At 38.4% G+C, this 22,220-nt stretch overlaps 1 protein-coding gene across 2 annotated transcripts; it reads left to right on the top strand.

Moving 5' to 3' along the window:
• Positions 1–4,120: 4,120 nt before the first annotated feature.
• LOC311442795 (protein EURL) lies at positions 4,121–21,887 on the top strand. 2 transcript variants are annotated; one of them, XM_084532416.1, is made up of 5 exons: positions 4,121–4,246; positions 4,471–4,601; positions 16,578–17,114; positions 20,356–20,418; positions 20,885–21,887. In XM_084532416.1, the coding sequence occupies exons 2-5, from the start codon at positions 4,478–4,480 to the stop codon at positions 21,043–21,045; spliced, it is 885 nt and encodes a 294-aa protein (XP_084388542.1). In that variant the 5' UTR covers positions 4,121–4,246; positions 4,471–4,477; the 3' UTR covers positions 21,046–21,887. The 2 variants fall into 2 exon arrangements, with proteins under 2 accessions (XP_084388542.1, XP_084388543.1); XM_084532417.1 differs by lacking the exon at positions 4,121–4,246 and having other exon boundaries at positions 4,347–4,601.
• The last annotated feature ends 333 nt before the right edge of the window (positions 21,888–22,220 follow it).

The following is a 22,220-nucleotide window of genomic DNA, read 5'->3' as shown; positions in this document are numbered from 1 at the left end:
AGAGGCACTGCAAAGGATAGCTAACTCTATGGATGAAACATCACTTAGAAATTAGACAAAGTGCTATGTCATCATTACAATTAATCACTGAGATCTTATTAGCATTAGGAAACCTTGTGTGTTCTAAACAGAAAATCAGGAACAAGTTACTAGGAAATCTTTTACCATAACGTGAGGGCAGAGAATTAATTTCTCTCCTCTGTCTGCTGTTTATGACTTGTTTGAACAGACACAGACTGATTTATCACATCTCTGACACACTGTAGCCAGCAACCTGCCATAAGCCTTTGCTTATAAGGCATAAACATTTGTTGCTCCACCTTCACGTTCTGTGACTGAGGAATATTTTTACATTGGCTCAGCTTCCTCCTTTTTGTGGCCTAGCAAACATACACAACTGGAGATTTCTTCTTCTAACCTCAGAAAATACAGAACATGTTTTTCTAGGGACTGATTTTTCACGCTATCTGGATTTTTATTTTTTTTCTGGGGCAATTGTGAAGCCAAAAACCTTAACAATGAGCAATCTACTTTTCTAGATTGGTCAGGGCTGTGATTAGACCATTGGTACTGTGGTTAGCTTTAAAAGCTTTCCTCAGCAATGTCTTTTCAAGTTTGGTGTTGAGTTTGCCTACCGTCCAGAACAGGCCTACATCTCCTCCTATCACTGAACAAAACTAAATTTTCACAGGTGAAGATCTCACTTTAATGAAGTCATGTAAGTGAATGAGTGGAAGAAGATGTAAGTGATACATACTGGTGGTGTGGCGTGACCATGAAACTCTTGAGCCATAGAATGACACAAATGCTCCATAGAGTGAGCAGTGGAGGAATTTCCTGGTTTTGTATAGAAGAGCAGGAAGGAAATTGAGAAAAGGAACTGGAGGAAAATGGCAATAAGGGGAAGAAAAGAAAAGCAGAAAGAGGCTGGAGAAGAAAGGCTTAGGCTGTCATTACCCATCTATTGATATAGTCCATTTAAATAGTTTCTGCTGCTGCTTTCCACTCCTCCTACCACCTTGACACAACATCTGCTGTGCCAAAATGAATGTTTGGGCAATCATGCAGTGAATTGTACAGGAATCTGGTTGATATTGGTTACTTCAGCACATAACTCAAATTAAAATAGCAGGAATAAAGAGGATAGAAACAGGGAACACTTAAGCTGACACCGCTGCCAAGAGGACTATGGGATCATAGCCTGAAGGAAAGGCATAGAAAAGGGACTGGATAAATGAACAGAAGGACTGGAAGCAAGGGCTAAGACTGGTGATGCTGCATCTAACTTAATGTAATTTCAGACTATGGAAAGGTCAGTCACATCCCCACCCCAAAACCCCTTACTCCAAATCTAGCAATAATGTACCTGAAGTTATAGTCATTTCATGAACTCACAGAGAAGTCTTGCTTTGTTTATTTTCCTCTGCTGGGTCACCTCAGTGACTCGGTTCACCTTGGAGCAGCCTTAAGATCATCAGATCCAATGAAAATTAAATGGCCGGATGAGGGAGAGAACTGCCTCTTTGCAATTAGATTTTACATCACACACCAAGAGGGGCTAAAACTAGTCAGTAAAGGTTTAAAATAATACATTACAGAAAAGGTTAAACACTGAGAGAAGTTAAAAGAGAAAGAATGTGAGTGAAAGTATAAGAAACAAGAGATCACAAAAGAAAAGAGTCAAGACGGGATATAGCAAGGTATTTCTATCTCTATATATTCAGTCTTCCAGAGGTGAAAGCTAAAATAAGCAAGGAAAGTCTAGAGAACACAGGAACATCTGATTCATTAAAACAGGAACAAGTAAAAGAAACTATGGAAAACAAAATGAATGAAAAACAAAACAAAACACAAACAAAACAAAACAAAGAGTTGGAGACAATGTACTTGTGTTTATTAGCTGCAGACAGAGAACTACCTGAAAAACTATGATCCATAGAAATGCCTAGAAAAGCCTCAGCTGTCTGACCTATAGAGGAAAAAAAAATCCCCCAACCCAGGGGACAGCAGAATGAAGAGAACAGAGAATAAAGAGAATGAAATCAAGCTGATTTGGGAATGTTACTTTTTAGAGGTTTTCAAAGTGGGAGTGCTCACCTAGACTATGAATTCCAAATTCAAATTCTTTATAAACTTTTCTCCTTTCCTGCATCTCTTTTAATATACACACTCATATCTACACAGGTACTTTCATTTGAGCAACGCTAATGCTATTCATTATCTCCTCTGGGAGTTTGCTGCAGTATCTTTAATAATACCTAAGCATTATTGTTCTTCTCCCTGGACTCCTGTTTGACACTGTATTTTTCAGTAAAAATATTTTTTAACTTTGGAACTTCTACATCTTCACTTAGAAAACTGTATGCCCTCAAAAGACTGACAAAAGCCTTCATTACTAATTTTCAGCTCTTTAGAGTGAAGATACCAATGAAGTCAAAGCCATGATTTCATGATACAGGGGACAGAGTACTACTTTCAGCTGCCTTTCCACCACTGCTTGTAGGGCCATACTGTGAAACAAAACAGTGAATCGATCTGAGTTAGAATTAATTTTCTTTCTTTTAAATCAGTTATCCAGTCCCTTGCGTCATCTCATCAAGACTGAATCATGGTGAGGAAATAGCATGGGAACACAACCAAGCAGCTAGGGGAAGGTGAAGCCGTGGGAATTATTAAAACATGCCTACTGCCAAAGCCTCCCTAAAATGTAAACACAATCTTAATAGGGAGGAGGAAAAGAAAGAGAGAGATGATACAGATTTGTTTGTTACTAAAGTAATTTTCCAGTGTAAGTAAACTCCTAGCTAGAACAATATGCACTGATGAAGCAAGGGACTCGGGAGGAAATATGTATAGGTATGCATACATACGAACAACATCATAGGCACTAATTAAGGTTGCTCGGGGTTTTTGTTTTGTTTTGTTTTCATAGTTTTGCACCTGAAACTTTTCCTTTCACTATTTTCAATGCAATGACCTCTATATTTTAAAGTAATTGTTTTTACAAGGAAAGCAGTGCAATTGCCAAGAGCCATACTATCTCCCACATGTCATTCGTTAACAAGATTCATGGCTTTTTCGCCATTGGATTTCACAGCTGCTGGTACACAGTAGCAGTGGGGTGTTAAAACTCAATAGTCTTTGGATTTACATCAGATTCTGGAGGGGAAAATACACCCATATTTATAGATACTATAATCTTGTCATCTGCCCAGTTTCTCCTTTCTGTTTTTTGTTTGTTTGTTTGTGTGTTTGTTTGAATTATATTTTAAGCCAGGCTGCTGCTTCTTTGCCACCCTTCAGGTGTATGAAAAAAGCAGCCAAGGGAAACGCAATCCCTCTCACAAGTCCAGCGTCATGCAGTGGGAAAAACAATTGGAGGAAGATTTCAGGAAGCTCAGGGATGAAGTACGTTCTGCTGCCCTCCCACAGAAGCAAATCTAAAGTCTATGCACTACTTAAAAGCTGTGGAGCAATGTATTAACACAGAGTGACTTTTTGTTTGATTGTTTCTTTTCGATACAGTTGCAGAAATGCCCTGAGAAAATACAGTGAAAGAACTAACAGACTGTAAACGATAAGGTGTCGGAAAATGTGTTTCGAAGGAGGAGATTCTGGCAGATTACACATCTCTTTGCTACACAACCCTACTGACGTCACGGGACCGTGCTGTGGGTGCTTTCCTCACACCGGGGAACTTCCCGGGAAGGCCGGCGCCACCAGCCGCGGTTTCGCGAGCAGAGCTGCCGTGGTTTTACTTTCCACAGCAGTACCTGGGGCTTGCCAGCACGCCCAGCACGCACACTGGCGGCCCCAGCGCTGGCCGTGCCCCCGGCACGCTCCGGTCACAACTCCCAGCCGTGTTGTCAGGGAACTTTCTCCTTCCCTCCCTCCCTCCATAGGCACAAGGAGTGTGAGGCAACAGCAATCCCCAGGGACCAATTTTTTATTATTTTCCTCAGAATTATGGTAAAACACCATCGCCACCACACGCTCACCAACCCCCCCCCCCCCCCCCCCCCCCACACACACAGGCCCTGGGCGAGCCCAAGCGACGGCGGCGGGCAGGGGCGCTCTCTGCCGGTGCAGCCGCTCGCAGGCCGGGCGGCCGCCTCGTCCCGCCCCTCCCTCCCCGTCCCGCCCGAGCCCTTGGTGTCGTCCGGAAGCGGCGGGCGGCGCCGTGGGGGCGGACAATAGCGGGGCACCGGCAGCGGCAGCGGGCGGGCGGCGGTGTTGCGGCGCGGCGGTGAGCAGGGCTGGGCTGGGCTGGGCTGGGCTGGGCTGAGCTGAGGGGGGACGCGGGTCTGGGGGCTCGGGGCTCGCCCCGTGGGGGTCCCGGCCCCGTAGCGGCCGCGCCCCGCGGAAGAAACTTGTCCGGGACGCTGCCTGCCGGGGGGGCGGGGGTTATGCCGTTGTTTCGCGCGGCGGCCGTTGTTAACGGCTCGCGTGTCGCCCCCCCCCCCGCCTCAGGGTCAGGATGAACGAGGAGCAGTTCGTCAGCATCGACCTGGACGACGACAACGTGTGCAGCGTCTGCAAGCTGGGCACCGAGAGGGAGACGCTGTCCTTCTGCCACGTCTGCTTCGAGCTCAACATCGAAGGTAGCGGGGGGTGCTCCCGGGGCTCTCTGGGGCTGCGCGACCCGGGTGAAGCTCGGGGTGGGGAGCACGCCGCGTGCAGAAGTTTTGCTGCGGAGCCCGGCGGCCCGTTAGGTTTCCAGCCGGCGTGGTTCTCCTAGGCTTTCTAAGAGAGCACCCGCTGCCGTCGGGTGTGAGGGTGTGCTCGTGTTTCACCAGCTTCTGCAGCCCCGCGGTGCTTTACCTTCTGGTGCTGAGCCCCGGGGTCTGTCCTGATAGAAAGGAGCGCCTATGATGCCTTTATTCAAAATCTTTTGCTCAGTGATCAGAGTGGGTTATATACGAAACTTACACTGTGAATTTCAAAGCAAAGTTGTTCTTGGAAGCAGATTAGTGTCTCCTTTGAAGTAAAAATAATCAGAGGTCTGTTTAGTGCTTTCATAAGACGGTAATACATGCAGCATGATAAAGACTGGATTCATAGTCGAACTTCCTTAAAATTTGCAGAGCGTAAAGTAGGAGTTTGGTTTCTTAAAGACTGATCTTGTGTTGTCACTGGCCTCCAGAACAGTATGGATTGAGTAAAAACTTGTATGCTTCTGGAGCATGAAGCCTCATTTTCCCAACTGTCGTGGTTTAACCCGGTCAGCAGCTAAACACCACGCAGCCGTTCGCTCACCCTCCCCCCTCCCTCTCTGGGACGGGGGAGAGAGATGGAAAGTGAAGCCCGTGAGTTGAGATAAAAACAGTTTAATAACACAAAATAATAATAATGATAATAATACAATGATGATAATACTACTACTAATAATATGTACAAACAAGTGATGCACAATGCAATTGCTCACCACCCGCTGACCAATGCCCAGCCTAACCCCGAGCAGTCCGGCCCCCTTCCCCTGGCTAGCCACCCCTATATATTGTTTAGCATGACGTCAGATGGTATGGAATACGTCTTTGGCTAGTTTGGGTCACCTGTCCTGGGTCTGTCCCCTCCCAGCTCTTACTGCACCCCCAGCCTGCCTGTTGGCAGGACAGAGCAAGAAGCTGAGATATCCTTGGCTTGGTATAAGCATTGTTCTGCAACAATTAAAACATTGGGGGGTTATCAGCACTCTTCTCATCCTAAGCCAAAACATAGCATTCTACCAGCTACTAGGAAGAAAATTAACTCTGTTCTAGCTGAAACCAGGAGACCAACAAATTTGCCTATCTTGCTCCTTGTCTTCATGTCTGAAGTAAATGGCAGGCATGAATGAACAGAATAGAACAGAGATTTCCTTTTTTAAGTCAGATAAGGTATGTTTTGTTTTGTATTTTCTTTTAATGCATAAACATTGTCTCTTGATTTTTTTTGGACAACAAAGTAAGTTGTTCCTCCTTAAACAACCAGTTCTTTTGGCGTTTGCCAGTTCTGTATGCGGGTGACCACCTAGAGTAATCTAAACTGGTACGAGGCAGTTGAATGTGAAGATCTTAAAGCTGTAATGTGAATATTCTCATTTCTTGGTGACAGATAACAGGATATGGTTTGTTTGATATATGTGAGAGTACACTGAAAGTCTGATTGAGTCTTTCTGAGGGGGAGTACTGTGAGATATAATCACGGTGCCCAGTGAATGGTCTAGTTTCTTATTCTGAAACACAAGTATAAGACTGTCTGGAAGACAGGGGACTATAAGTGTTACGTTCAATATGCTGCTTCTATTGAGCATCTTACTTTTAATGCACGTGTAAGTAATAGAATTGTGTTATCACCTCACAGAAACTTGAAAAATATATTAGCAAATTGGAATTCCTTTCAAATATTGACCCTGTACTTTGTCTTTTAATTAAAAGTTGGGGGTTTAATTAAAAAAAAAAAAGTATCTTTAAGGCATTTACTAATAGAGGTGATATATATTTTAATATGAACAATGCATTCATGCTTGAGTAGTAGTCTTGCTTTTGTTTAGAAGAGACATGCTTGTATACCTCCACTTTATCATAGAAAACTCTGAGCAGCTGTCTAACCTAAACCAAGATGTCAGTGTGCTTTAATTTGCTTCCTGTTTTCAAATGATAGGTTTGCACCAGAGTTAAGACGCTTCTTTCTGTAGACTCTTTAATTAGAAAAAAAATGTGTTGCTATTGTTAGAATTAAGTAAGCCAGTTAGATTCAGAATCTATTTTTGTAGTGGAAGTTGTGAAAAAAATAAAATAAAATGCATTAAACATTGCTGGAGCTATTTAAACAGAGCTATTTGTGCTCTGTTTGAAAAGCTATGGACTTGTCAAAGTTTCTTGTAATGGATATTACTTTACAAAATGATCATGTTTTTTAGCTGGAACCATGTTATATTTATTTTTCAGAATTCCAAATAGACTTGATAATAGCAAAGGCGTAGTGTGTGCAGCAGTATAGTCTGCATAATCTCCCAGATTTTCACTTAATTTAAAAAAAGACAACTTGAACAGAATACTGATGAAAGCTCACCTGAAACTGAGGCCATTACGTTCTTAATTTATTTTGCATAGTTAAAGAAAAGTATTAATATCTTGGTCATTGCAGCATCAAAATACCACAATTTCTGATATTCTGTCTTATGTGCTCTTCTTTGAAAAGATGTACTGTTACTTTTATAGGGAGAGAAGGCTTAAGATCAGCAGAGGCTGTGTAAGTGACTTTAGAAAGAATCTTTAAAAGAATTTTTAGCTGAACGCTGTATGAGCCAGTTCTTTACCGTATCCAGGGTCACATTCCTTCTACTTCTGGCACATCTGTTACATTCATCTCCTGTATTTTCCTATAACAAAAAGAATGATTTATATGTGTCTAGAAGAGCAGTATTTTGAGAGCCCTGGGTAGGGAATGAAACAGAAAATTCATAGTAACTCTGAGTATTATACTGCATATTTTCATACCAACTTGCTGCTTATATTGTAAGAAACTTCACATAATGACTTGTTGCACAAAATCAACTGACTGTAAGTTGTGTTAACTCTGTAAATGTGCTATCTATCCCACACATAAGAATAAGTGTCATTCTTGCTAATAGTTTTTTTGAAATCATATTTAAAAATGCAGGAAATTAAAACATATATATATATATATATTTGTTGTTCAGGTATGTTTTTAAGTGATTCAGGAAGTGAAACAGGTTATTTCATGTTCATGCAACAGCTAGGATACTGCTTAAGGATTGCTTCTTTTTTGTATTGGTGTGCATCAAGGGATATTGCAGGAGCTGAAGTATTCCTGCTGTTTGCAGCAGCCAGTGTTAATTTCTGTATAATGTATAAAATTCTGGAAGTCATTTCCTCAGTTTCCTTGTTCAAAAGGATTTAGTATTCTAGTGCTTTAGTGAAACCAATGAGAAAATTCTGTTTCCATTCCTGCCAGCATCTGGTTCTTTAAACCTGTCTGTGGTAAATCCAGACACATGAAACGAACCTAAGCCAAAACTTAGCTGCTTAAACCCCATATAAAGCAGACTTTCTCAAAGGTATATAAACAAAATGTACTGTACAACAAATTGCACAGTCTCCAAAACAAAATATAGTACATAGCTGCACATTATACATGTAGATAACTACTGGTGTAAGTCTGTATTTTGGACATCTGTGAGTAAAAGTTGTAAAAGTTTGTGTGTAGATGGTGATGTCCTTGATTGTCCTGGGTTAAGTAAGATGAGTATTTAGAAACAAATCTAAGAACATCCCAGTGTGTAATGACTGAACAGGCTTCCTCCTGGATCAGTACTGTGATGTATCTCAGCCTTTACTTTCCTGATGCTTTGTGTTTTTTTGTAACCTTTATTATGGTTGGACAATAGCTTAGTAATGATGCATAATTGAAATAAACATTCAAGTTCTTTTTCCAATCCTTTTATACAGGCTCCTGCACAGAAAGCTTAGTCTGTGGTCTGCATTAGCTAAGTAATCATTGAGTTACTGAACAAGGAAAGCTAGCTCTGTTACTATGAAAATTCTGGTTTTCAATCAGAAATATTGTCTCTGTAATAAATTGTTTTTGAATACTAGATTTATAATGTTTAAAGAGATAAAATTATAGTTTAGGCTAAGATTTGGTGGTATAGTTAATTCACATAAACTGTTGGTTTGATTGCAGCTTGGAGTTCAGCTGTGATGTCTGTCACTGAATTTATTCAGGAGTGGTGTGTATGGATTGTAGGGCCCATTTCTCTAAAGTTAACTGGAAGATTGTTAGCAAAATAAGGAGAAAAGGGAGAACGGGTATACAGAATAAACAGAAAGCCAAGATGCAGGTTTAAACAGTCTCCTATTACTTGTCATCAACTATTGTTGAGGAACAGGGATAGATGGCTGTAGAGGAGAGTTTAGCAATGCTTCTGCTGTTTTTCAGTCTAAAGAATGGGGGGGACAAAAGGGCAGTGTTTCTGTCTATTGTGGTTGCCCTTTCAGCTCATTTTGTTTGAGGATTCATGCTCAGGGAAATCGAATGGATTAAAATACGCGTAAATACCTCATTCCCAAACTAGCCAGAAGGATGGTGATCAGGTGACTTAGGATGTTAGGATACTAACATAATTGCTTAGACTTTAAGATACATAAATCCAATGCTCTGGGAAACAAAGCTGGTTCTGTACAGTAGTTTTAAAGTTGTAGATAGTGTTTAGAATATACAGGTGGTGTGGGTCTGCTGGAATTGGATGTTGGCTTCTGTATGCCCTGTACAGGCAAAGTGAATGTCAGGGATTGTTATGTACTGTTTTGTTTTTCTGAGTAGGTGCAACAGTAGTAATCAACCATTGGAACAGGAAATGGTTTAAATTGTTTAAATTCATGTTTAAGTAGATTGCATAAGCCAGGAAATGATGTGTTGTATCTCCATTTGAGACCAGTTTCTTCTCAAGAACCATTTCATTGTAGCATGCAAAAGTGATTAAGTGGACCATGATAGTAAATACATAATACTAACAACAGATCTGAAGTTAGAAGTGCAGACTGGATTATGGTGGTGGAATACAGACACACTTATTTCTTGTGTTTGTATATAGATATAAACAAAAACACCTATTAATGGTGTCCCTACAATCTGCTTTGAGATGCCAATTGCAGGAGTTTCTGTTTCCAGGTTTCCACGTGACTATACCTGTTTGTGCTGTGCTCCTCCTGCTAGAAGGATGTAGCCATCTAGTCCACATTTTGCACAGCATGGAGAGGTGCCTGGAGTGCTGGGCAGTCGTGCTGCCTGTGGGGCTGCTCGGGGTTCTTCAGATACCTCTACATGGTAACATGTTGTGCAACATGGATGTGTCCCTCATTGATGCACGCTCTGTGATCCTCCAAACAATGTGTGGGGAAATCCCAGCTTTGGAAGCTTAATACCCAAATGTATTTGTGCAGACATCACACTCGGCTCTGAAAATTTCAAACTTTGTAATAATCACAGTTTAATTTTCATTATTTGTCATAAATGGTGTATTTATCTTATCCTGTTTTATGCTAGCATGTCATAAGGCAGGATTGTTTAAAAAGTGTCAGTTTGGGGTTCGTAAGAGAAATGAAACTATAATGGATGGGAAAAATCTGTTTGTTTGAGCTGATTTTTATGTACTGTTTTGCTTATCTGTCGCTGCTTACTATGATAACATCTTGGAGAATACTAACTGACAAGTAAACCGGCTTGCTTCCTTTTGTGTTTAGAGGTGAAAAACAGCTGAATTGTAAATGACAGGAGTTGAAACCAAAATCTATATTGCAGGCCTTCTAATATGAAAGAGGATGTAGGGAGTAGATAACACAGTAGTTACACTGGTTAATGTTAAGTATAGTTACGTTTCCATGATCCTTTAAAGTGTGGAGAGACTCACAGCATCTTAAGCAATTTCAGCATAAGATCTAGTGCATTCTGGTCTCAAGATTGAGGCAAAGGTGCTATAAACAAGTCTGTCTTAGCTTTTTTGTATTTTAAGGTCTATAAAATCTTGTGTAATATTCTTATTCTTCATTCTCAGTGTTCATCTTTGAAAAATGTGGTTTTGTTCTTAAAAGTTGCAAGTACTCACATTTTTTTCCCCTCTTATGCTGTATAGAAGAATATCTTACTGAAATATGGAAGAATATCTTAATAAATTAGGTGCAAACTGCTGTCTTACTTTCATTCTGTTCTAAAATACGTCTTTTTTAAATGCTAATAAAATAACAAATAACTTGTTATTCTGGCAAAAAAAGCTAAAAACTTTCATCATTGTCCTTTAGGGTAGACAGATGAAAACTTGTTTTAAGGTAGCATTTACGGTCCAGGGGCATGACTCATTTCTGCAACTTGAATGGACTTGTGGAACTAGCTGCAGCTTCCAGTAAACCTCTTAGCTATGAGTTCAAGTTCAAACATGGTTGGAGATGCTGTTCTTAATCCTTTGAGTGCCATACAAGTATTGCCGAGTAAATAGAGCTGTGTGGCTAGTCCTAAAACTGTTTTTGAACTCTCTTAACTTAGGGAAGTTTGTACATGCAAGTATGTAATATGAGCAGGTAATGTTACTTTGGCATCATCCCGAATACAGAAATACTGTCTCATGGCTTCCATTCTCTTCTAGGTCAGCTTAGTAGATTTCTCTTATAAAGTGAAACATCTCTGGCATAGTTTCTGTAGTAAAGTTTTCTGCAGAATGCATCAACTCATCTCATGTAATAGAAAAATCTCTTCCTAGATAGTAGCTTATAGGGAATGTGAGTTTTGAAAATATGCTTAAAGGCTCAGTTGGATTTATGTTGTCCTATATAGGATGTTTGCTATGTGGCAAAGTACATGTAAGTTGATAGAAATGTAATGGGAGGTCTTGATTACACACTTGATAAATGGGGAGCACTGGCTTTATCAAACAAAAATGAAGAGAGAATTTTAATTTATGAAAAAAAGATAATATCTAGTCATTACTGGTTGTCTGCTTTTGGAATTTAATGAATGGCACTGGCATTTTTCCTTCCAGCTAATCTAACAAATCAGAAGACTTAAATGAAACTGCATGCATACACTTGAAAATAGCATTTGGCTTTAAGTCCTGTGAGGCAGATGTATTGGAGATAAGTCTATAATGGCCCCATTTTTCAGTGTTGGCAGAATTGTACAACTGAAGAATAACAGGTCTCCCCACCCCTTGTCATTTAGATGTGAGGGTGACTTGCTGTCACAGTTTGCCATGGGCTGGTTTTATTTAATGCATTTTGAATAGGTCTTGGGGCAAGAGCCCTCCTCTTACAGCAGTCTGAGTGATCTGACTTGTAGATGGACATGAATGTTTATGTCCATGAAACAACATCTTGGGAAGCATTTCCTTTCGTTTCGCATGTCCTAGTCCTGCATGCAAGAAAAAATCAAAATTGAGCTTGTCTGATCTTAATGTTTTCAATGGAGGTGAGCAGTTGTTCAGGGGCCGTTTCAGAGGCCAGTTAAAGCATTGGTGTTTCAAGAGCAGTACTGTGTAGTCACAGAAGACAGCTGGGGAGAACAGTAACTGGAATGTTTCAGGAAGTTAAAGCCAGTGCATCCTGTGAAAATCCCAAGAACTGACTGATAGACAGTAGTCATACATCCACACTGTGATACTACTCGTTGTGAAGTACAGAAGTCTTACTTTGTTTTATTTGTCTCTGTGTTCATAGTGTTAAATAAAGTAGTCTGTCCTCTAAAATTGAATTATCTTTGTGTCATTTAATCCATGTCAGTTTACCAGGTGGTAGATTTTCTGAAGTGGTGATGAAGAAAAATATGGAGTATTACTTCTTAGTAAAAAGAAATAAGCATCTTTTCTGCCTCATAAAGCTGATGGTATTGCCCAGAACAGAAGGACTTATGTCAAAGGAAAGTACTCTTAGTTGCTGTAATTCTGGTAGGTTATTGCTAGTTTGTGCTGGCACAGCAGCTACTGTGAATCCTCAGATCTTGGGGTAAAATTCTAAAATGGTAGTGGCAGATGTTATGCATATCCTCTGTACGGGAAGGGACTGTCACCTTAGTACAGCAGAGAGGATTGTTTTTGTGTGTGTTTGTTAACATAGAAACTCATACCAGGTGAAAGATGAAGCAATTCTGCTAGCCTAAAGACAACTTCCAAACCACTTCTGTAAGTTTGCTGTTCCTTATTTTATTGAAGAACATCTAGATGGAACTCCAGGGTTCTAACTTCTAAGAGGAGAGGGTGGTTGTAAATTCTGATTTGGGATGGGATTTTTATTCTTGTAGATCGGAAGTTTTTGTAATAACTGGCCCCATGTTTGGAAATAATGCTGTTATGGCTAGTATCCTGTGGCTTATAAATAGCAAAACTTAAAACTTCTGAAGGAATGGTTTTTTTCTTCTATAATAGGTGTGCCTGAAATTAGCAACTGTTATTACTGAATTCTGAAAAGTTCATTTCTTTGAGCAGCATGTCTCTGGAGTGGGAAAGTTAACGACGCTCAAAACTCTAATGGAAGATAAACTTAACAGTAGGAGAGACTGCTAAATTGCTTTAAGTTCATGTCAGAGACATAAAAATCAGATGGGGCTTCATAAAGCCATGCTATGTTTTCTCTTGTTCTGTATGACTGATAATTGTGTGTTTTCTATTTTGAGTACTCTTACACCCTCTGGAAAAGAAGAGGTCATGCCTAGAAAATGGTTCAATTAAAGAATGCTGAGACTTTCAGTGGTGTGGGGGTTTTTTCTTCCTGTTGTTGTTTTATTCATACAATAGTCCTCTATTTTGCTGAAAGCAAGATTCACAGCAATAGGGAATTGTTTAACATCTGCAGTGAAGATGAAGTGTGTCAGCCTTGGAACCTGATCTGTGTCCCTTAGCCAGCTGCATTTCTACTCTAGGATTTCCTATACACTTTCTAGTAGAATTTGCTGGGGTTTGTCAGCACCTAATCTAGGCTGGGATTCTCTGCTTTTGTCTTCTGAAGGGTCAACCTCTGAATAAATGTGTTTGGAATGTTCTATTAAAAAATTATCAGGATAGGGCTTCTTAGACCAATATATGAAAACTCTATGTAGTGCAACATACTTTGTTCAAATGAGTGTTTCATATCTGTAAGTGTTCTGAAAATAACTTCAGAGAAGCTTTTGATACTTCTATATCATTAGCAGCCCCGTAAACTATTTTAAGACCACAGAGCTCGTGTATTTGGCTTCAAAAATTCTATATTGGAGCTCAAGGTTTTTACCTGTGCTTGACTATGAGTGCACATTCAGTTTTGTGTATTCAGTATCCAATTTTAAAAAATATTTAATATTCTTTTAGAATGTTTTTTTTTCATTGTACTCCTGTTTCTTATTTGCCTTTCTGCTGTTTTGTGAAAAGAAGATATCATAGTCTGTCAATTGATTATTAGTACTTACTAGTTTATTTTCACACATTCACCATTTAATGTGTAAATCCTAATGTCCAAAAATCAAAGAGAGCATTTTAAAAGAACAACATTTATAAATTTGTTTGCTCTAATGCTGATTAGAACTTGTTTCTGGACAAGTAATGTGTTACTGTAATGGAAATAAAAAGGCAGAAAGCCTCAGATCTATGTTTTTTTTTTTTTTTTTTTTTTTTAACGTATTTTAAGTGAAGCTGCAGTATTCTGTCATTTGTTGTGCAAGTGTTTCTTTTGTGATTGCCTCAGAAGTGATAGTGTGCATACACGAGGAAGCGTAGCCTGACCTGCTTCTACAGCCATGCCAGACAGAGGAGCTAAACGCAAGAGGCTATGCCTCAGAACTAGTGATGGGAGTATTTCACTGAACTAGCAAGACTCTGTTCTTGTATTTTTAATAAAAACAGTGTTGTAGTTCTTCCCCGAGTTTTGGGAGGATGGTGGGCTGGGAGAAGGGTAGAAGTAAAACAGGTGGTAGAACCTGTTAAGAGCCAGGAGCTAGAATCAGTCTGTGCAAAACTGTGTTTGCCCCAGCCATCCTTAACTGTGCTTCCTGTGGTTCCTTTTCGTCTCTTTAACCAAATCTTCAAGTATTTGCTTTAGGTGGGATTTCTCTGTCCTGTCACTAGAAGACATTGGCTTCATTCATTCATCTTGCGATGAAATTAAGTTGGTTCCTGAGAGCTACTTTATGGAAAATTGTACAAGACTTTTTCCTTCCAATCTGTTGAAGTTTTCTGTAAGTTTAAACCAAACAACAACAAAAAGTACAAAGAATCACTTGGGTAAAGCAAAGAGCATTGAACAAATTAGTTTTTGTCAAGTTTGAAATGTGACTGTCTCACAACTTCAGTTGACAGTGTTTTCTGTTTCTTCATGGCTTAATGATTTAGTTTATATCATACTACCCAAGTTAAACAGACTTGCTATAATCATACTGATAAGCTCTGAAGATAAATGATTTGCCTTTCCTTGTTTTCACTGGGAAAGTTTTTTGTTTTTGTTATTATTTTAAATTTTTTGGAGGGAGAGAGGGGAAAATAGTCATTGCAAGCAGACAGATCACTTAGAGCTAAGAAAAGGTAGTGGATTAGTGGATGGTTATTTGCTGAAAGAGGTTGAAAGATTTTTGAGGTGCTGGGTAAGGATCTTGATTTTATAGCTATAGAGATGACACCTGTACTTTGTATTTTGTTTCCTTCTTGAAAACTGCCTCTGGCTAGGATTTGTTTTTTTGTTTGCTTCAATACTTAGTTCCTGGACAGAAGGAGTACCTGTTTTCATGACTTTACCTGTATCCTCTGCTGCTGAGCACAAAATAAATTTCACTGTCGTCATCTTTCATTGCCCATTCTTGTCATTTTGACCTATAAATTGTATGTACGCTCTTACAAACAAGGCCTCAGTAACTCAGTAGCACTCCTGAGTTTCACTGATGTCTAGAGAGTAGAAAATAAAGAAAAATTGTAATGGCTCATCTCCCTGTTTTACCTCCCAAATACGGAACATCAGTTACTGCTACGTGAGAGATTCAAAATAAAGTGCTTGGATTTGTTTTCAGGACTTAATATTAAGAATCTTACCTTTGAAGACATCAGTAAGCATTGGGCACCTTCAAATAGTGGTTCTCAGAAATGCTTCTTGTTGTAATCAGGGACATAATTGTGTTACATAATTTTTTGTTCACATTGGGACCTTCCCAGGTAGCGTACTGACTGAGGTAAGCCAGACTGCTCAGTATTCTGAACTCGGATACTGAATCTACTGCATAGGTAAATCTGAACAAAAATAAGTATCCACTGAAGCTGAAAAGTTATTTTGTAGTGGAGTACTATTCACTTTATGAAATAGTAATTTCTCATGCCATCTGTCTGAACAACTGTTGATCTTCACAGATTGTGTTCCTTTTTACAATGTCAATCACTATCAATTACTTTGAGGTTTCAGTAAATTACCTGCTGTAGTTATTTAAATAGTCTTTGAAGGAGGACAAGCAAAGAGGAGAACAAGCATCCATATTACATGGAATTAATTTCCAGACAATATAATGTTGGCAAACGTAGACAGTGCTAGAACTCAATTCTCAACCTGGGCTACAGGCTTGTACTCCTGCAAAATAATAAACTGTGACCGAAGTCTGAATTATGTTTAAGTACTTGACAAAACCTGGGCGCTGCAGTATTGGTGGACCAAATGGCTCATAACATTATACATAGAAGGCGAGAGCATGAATGGCTGTTAACAGAATGCTCTTCGCTATTGTTCAGTGGAAATGTCTGATACGTAGTTAGAGTTACTTAGGGCAAATTATAAATGTCTGTTTCATCCAATATACGTGCGGCTGGCAACATGCTTAATCTGTGTTATCACATAGGAGGCACATGGAGGTAACCTGTAAGTCTGAGTCCTGCACTAGAGATTACTAGTGTGAAGGATTTGAGATTGGGTGGTATTTCAGATCATTTAGGTTATCACATACCAGGCTTACTTCAGTGATGGGACTATTAATATGAAAGCATCAGTAAATGTTTTATTTTATTGGTTGCTTGTGAGTAAAGGTTTTGAAAAATTAGTTTGAATAAACAGTAAGTGAGCTCTGCTTTTTTTTTATTGTCTTTACAGGAGTACCAAAGTCGGATCTTCTACATACAAGATCTTTAAGGGGCCACAGAGACTGCTTTGAAAAATTCCACTTAATAGCAAATCAGGACTGTCCACGGTCAAAGCTCTCTAAAAGTACATATGCAGAAGTAAAAAATATCTTGAGCAAAAAAATTAACTGGATCATACAGTATGCACAAAACAAGGATTTAGACTCTGATTCTGAAAGCTCAAAAACATCCCAACATCCATTTTTTAACTTCAGACATCAGACTGATAGGAAATTACTGCCGCAGTTTGACTCCCCAGTACCTAGATACTCTGCAAAATGGATAGATGGAAATTCCGGAAACATCTCAAGCTGCTCACAAAGTCTTTTAGAACAAAGAGAATCCTCTGATTTCAGACTTGGTATGTTACAAGAAACAGGTGCTACGTTCTGCTGCAACAGTGTTTTGTGGTCTAATCACAGCCAAGCCCAGAAACCCGAAAAAGCTGAAAGTGATTCATGCACTAGTGTTCCTCATCACAGGCATCCTCATTACAGCAGGGAAGAATGTAAGTGTGTATCTATCTATTTACATGCAGCCTCACAAGTGGGGGGCATCTCCTGAAATATCCCTTGACCACTATATGTTACCACAAGGCATTAATTCACAGACAGAAATGCATCTTTTAACAGTTTAGAATTACTGTAAAATCTGTGGGAAAATGTGGTTACGTAGTTAAGTAGATAGTTTTCGTGGGTGGAGAAGTGGGTTTTTGTTCATTTTCGTATTTTTTTTTTTTTAACTTCCCTGATAGTTATACAACAAAGCAATACACGGCCTGTCTAATTTATGTTTTAAAGAAAAGATACATTTGACTGCAGTCTGTCTTTAATACGTCAGTCATGACAGTCACACTGTGCTTGTGCAGACTATTAGACTCCTGAAAGCAACCATCTTGTTGAACATCAATAGTGTCTTGAGTTACCTTTTGGACGGAGCTGCCTTAAACAATAGAGGAAACTAGAGGTAAAGTAACAGAGCAAACTTGTGAAGCAATGTACAGAATTAAACATTCTTAAAAGCAGCAGACTCTCCACGTGCACTTCTAGTTTCGTTTGTTTTCTGCTTGTTGAGCATAAGAAAAAATAAGTTTTCCTGTTATTTCAGGAAAAGTGACTGGAAGAGTCTTCAGACATACATCTAGGTTATTGGAATCTTTGGAATCAAGTTACATAAGATGTGTCAAGTGCAAGATCCTAGAGATCCGTACAGTTACCTTGATGCTTCTAAACAGTTCTTAGTCCTAATCTAGCATACATTAACTCTTACTTTTGTAAATGAGGAAAGTAATTGGAGAGTGTTTTTGAATTTCAAAAGACCTGAGAAAGAAGATGAAAAAGCTAGTAAAATGTTCAGTGGAAAACTTAGATAATGGAAAAAAGGCAACAACAGAATTTGGAATGAGAGAGTGAGAGAAAGGGGTGCTGTAAGATTTGGAATTGGTTTCCTTAGACTCCCATTTTTAATAAACTAACAGAACTTGTCCTTGTAAAGTTTGATTATTTCTCATTCTTTACAAGACAATTTTAACTGATGTATGATGTTTTTTATTGTATTTGTTGTAAATTAGCAGTTGCAGTGCCATAAATCAAACCAGATACGCTGTGCTGTTTGACCACCTGTCCTCTGGAGTCATAAATTGGAATTAAATAAATCAGGACAGCATTTAACAGAGGAATTATGAAAGCTTGACCTGGTTTATGGGGTTATCTAACTGAAGTTAGTCACTTTGAATTTATCTCTCTGATCTCAGGACAAAGGAACATAAAACTCTTTTTGAGCACAATAACATTTTTTTCCTTTCTGCTATGACTGCATCATATGCTTTTAAGGCATTTTTGCTTTGTGTTTTAAATAATGTTAAAATAAATTACTTATCTTTTCTGCCTTGTAAGATATTCATTTGGAAACTTCGTGCTTATGTAAAGTTCATTTAAGAGAAAAATCTAGTAGGACCATGTATGCTGAAGTTAGGTCCGTTCTTATTGCAGCACCAGCACTGTAACAACATAATATTCTATTAAAAAAAAAAATGTTGCTAATGTAACTGTAAATATCTTGGTCAGTATTTTTTAAATTTCCTCAGCTGTGCATAGAAAAACTTATTTAAATTTAGTATTCTATTCCTGTATCAGAATTATGGGACATAACACAGACCTGTCCTGATACACACAAAGAGGAGGGAAATGTGTGAACCTGCCTACCTGCTGCAGCTAATGAAATGTTGATGAAAATAATGAAATAGAAAGTGACTTCCTACCTCTGGGTATAGAAAGAAGGGAAGACGTATTGATTTTATTTCCTTTGTTCTTTTAAAATTATTAATTACCATATTAAATCTGATCAGACCTTTCATGGAGATTAAAAAACATCAACTTAAAGTATGGTAATTTGTGGGAAAATCTGTCCTATTGAGTTGAAGGTTAGGAGAAGCACTGCTGTAATCGGCTGTTGGAGGAGACAGGTGGAACTGTTCCTCTGTTAAGTGGCCTTATGTTGTGAGCAGCTACAAGCAGGCTATCTTAGCTCTTGCCAACTTCTTTAGTTTGGCAATAATAAGAGAAAGTTAATAACCCACAATTGCAAGATGTGAGAAAGATTGGAAGAGAAGGCTTAGCATAACAGAATAGTCTTTTGGGCAAATAAAAATCAGCCTCATCAGAATTTGTGTTTTAAAATTAACAATACAGAAACTTCTGGCATTCAAAAATCCCTGAACAAAAGCTGTGTGATTGCAGTATGGTCTCTGCCCTGTGGTGTGCAGTGTGTTTTGCTAAGCTGCAGCACTAAGAGGCAGGATTTACAAGGTCTTAAAGTTTGTTTCAGCATCCTGTAACTTCCTGTGGTGGCCAGGCTTGTCAGTTTTTACCATCCAGCCCTGGGGCATTTCAGCAGTAGATGTGGCACCAAGCTCTGCCCACCGCACCTGGGTTGAGGGACTTCTAGGAAGGAGGCCTCTGCTTCCTTGCTTGCTACTGTTGATTGAGAGCTGTGTAGAATACTTTCAAAATTCCCTACTTGAAGGTTTAATATGCATTTTCTCCAAGGATGAGCAATGTGCATGCCTTAGAATAGCCTTATATATAGGAGGAATTATGAATGATGAAGAGGGTCTTTTAGTTCTCTCTAGGAATGTAACAGAAGAAAGTGAGAAATAAACTTTTTATATGTTAGTCTTTGCTTGTATCAAACAAAGATTTTTTTCATTGTTTTTCATTGTTTTCATTGTTTATCAAGTTACTGTATGGAAATTGTATACAGTATTTCTATATGCATAAGGCACAAAACTTTATAGGTAACAGATGTAGCTGCATGATAAAAAGTCTGTTCAGAAGCAATTTTCTAAGGGCTTGCAAATGTAGCAGAACTCACTTCAGTATTGTCCACTTGCTTGCAATTAAACGGTTGTACTTGCAGGGAAGTGTGGAAAACATGTTCTGCTGTCAGAACTGAAGTCCAAGAAATGTTAAAAGGGGACATGCAATTCTGATTCTAGATACTTGTATTTTGAGTGCTTGAGCTTGCATCTTCTTGATGCGAAGGAAGGGGCTTTCTTTGGACTAGATACTTGTCTATGTCAGCATAAGAGAATTTTCAAACTTTCCAAAATTACTAATAAACAATGTGGCCTCTAGTTTACTGTCACACCTGTTGATCATTTGAAAGCAAATAAAAACAATTTGATAAAATGACAATCTGTTTAGAGGTGTTTGTTACTTTAGAAGTGATAATGGATTTTATTCTTACAGTGAACACGATGACTCCCGGAGAGTTAAAGCAACTTAATGAAAAACTTCTCAAGCAAATCCAGGGTGAGAATTTTTCAGTACTCTTTGTTTTGCCTTTGTGCTGCTTTGTGGTAAATAAAATCTTGTTTAAAAAGAAGTTGTAATGGCTTTGCTATCAGTTAAGTTTGGAATTGAGATCACTTTACATCCAATCACTACATATAGCAAGAAGCTTCTATGTGCTTTATTATGTAACCTTACTGGGTGAAACAGATTTGCACTTAATATGTATTTTTGTTATACATGTATTTTTTGCACTGGATTCAACTTTATTTCAAGTTACTAATTGTTCCACCTTGACTTGGGTCACCTAAAACAAAACTAGAGATCCCGTTCAGTTTACAATGCATATACCAAGCTGTGCTGGAACTAAACAGTGTTCTTATGAGTGAGCCACTTAAATACCTTTTAAATAGTAATGTTCACCATTACTTGTTATCCCTATGAAAGTAGAGTGGTGAAGTGCATTAACCTAATGATGTTCTTGCAGATGTGTTTGAGGAGCTGACACAGCAAGTCCAAGAAAAGGACTCTTTGGCCTCAGAACTGAATGTCCGTCACATTGCTATTGAGCAGTTGCTGAAGAACTACTCCAAATTGCCGTGTCTACAAATGGGACGTGCAGGAATGAAAACAAATGTCCCCATATAATGGGGATACAACTCATATCCCCTGTATAGCTAACTTTCCCTGGTGGCTTTGATAACTGCTACACAAATATTTAGAAGCTTTTGAGGAAACTTGGGCAGCTTGCTCTTTGCATTCCTAATCCATAAGAAGTCTTATTCCACTTTGGTTTTAACAAAATAGGCAAATATCATAGATACTAAAATAACTATAGTAAGACCTATTCCCACTCTGGATTTTTTTTGCCCATAATGACGCATGAGCCTTGAACTAAATTTTGTTTTGTTGATAATTGTTTCTAACAAGGAATGACCTGAAGCCTGTAAATCTGCCTACTTTATACAGAGGAAAAAAAAAGTTCTGATCAGATCTGATCATGTTACATCCAAGAGAGCTTTAAGGGAAGAACAGTATTAGTGAAACACATTTTCTTATTTATTACAAGCAATATTTTATTATTGAAATTTTATACTAAATATTACTATTTTAGGTACTTTTTCAGATCTCTTTATAAAATGTCTGAATTACTCTGTGTAATGTTTATGCCTTGTGTATGATTGTTTATCCTTTTTCAGGTCAGTATCTTTCATGATACAATTTAAAAAAAACTTTTTTCCCAAAGAGATAAATTTCACATGTTAATTCACATGAATTTCACATGTGCATCATTTATTTTTATCAAATTTATAAGTGAAGAATTTAGTTCATAAGATGTTTAAAAAAAAAAGAGAAAAAGCACAGCACTTCTGTTTAAAAAAAAAACATACTTTGGATTTAATACATAAAAGTTGTTTTTGTATGTGTGAAATTTTCAATGCTGAAAAAATGATTTCAAAGAAACTAAATAAATTTGTAATACTACAAAACCGTGTTGTGTTTTCTCTGATATTAGATTCCAATGTGATAGTATTTCTATTTTTACATTCTAAAAAAATAGAGACTATTCTGTTTTATAACTTTTATCAGTTAATCATACTGAAAAATTCAAGTTAATCTTTGCTGAAAAGACTGTAGAGTTACATTTGTATAAATGAAAGTTAGAGAGTTGCCCTGAAAAAGTCAGGGATGGAGAGATTTCTCCTTCCCCTAAATGTAGTATTTGTGCTTTCTGACTTTAATGACTTCAGGTGAAAGCAGGGAATGTTTAGTGGGAAGAAAGGTTTAGATTTGGTTTTAACTTAAACTTCAGCTTAATTTGC

The sequence above is a fragment of the Aythya ferina genome (assembly GCF_964211825.1).
Source record: "Aythya ferina genome assembly, chromosome: 1".
NCBI classification, from domain to species: domain Eukaryota; kingdom Metazoa; phylum Chordata; class Aves; order Anseriformes; family Anatidae; genus Aythya; species Aythya ferina.
Note: the sequence above shows the minus strand (reverse complement) of the source record. Positions and strands in the feature narration are given on the sequence as shown.

What these genes read in the sequence shown, in the direction of transcription:
- LOC311442795 (XM_084532416.1), top strand. Translation starts at nt 4,478, where the DNA reads ATGAACGAGGAGCAGTTCGTCAGCATCGACCTGGACGACGACAACGTG. An exon ending in CTTCGAGCTCAACATCGAAG is followed by an intron (nt 4,602 to 16,577) that starts GTAGCGGGGGGT and finishes TTGTCTTTACAG; the next exon opens with GAGTACCAAAGTCGGATCTT. An exon ending in ACTTCTCAAGCAAATCCAGG is followed by an intron (nt 20,419 to 20,884) that starts GTGAGAATTTTT and finishes ATGTTCTTGCAG; the next exon opens with ATGTGTTTGAGGAGCTGACA.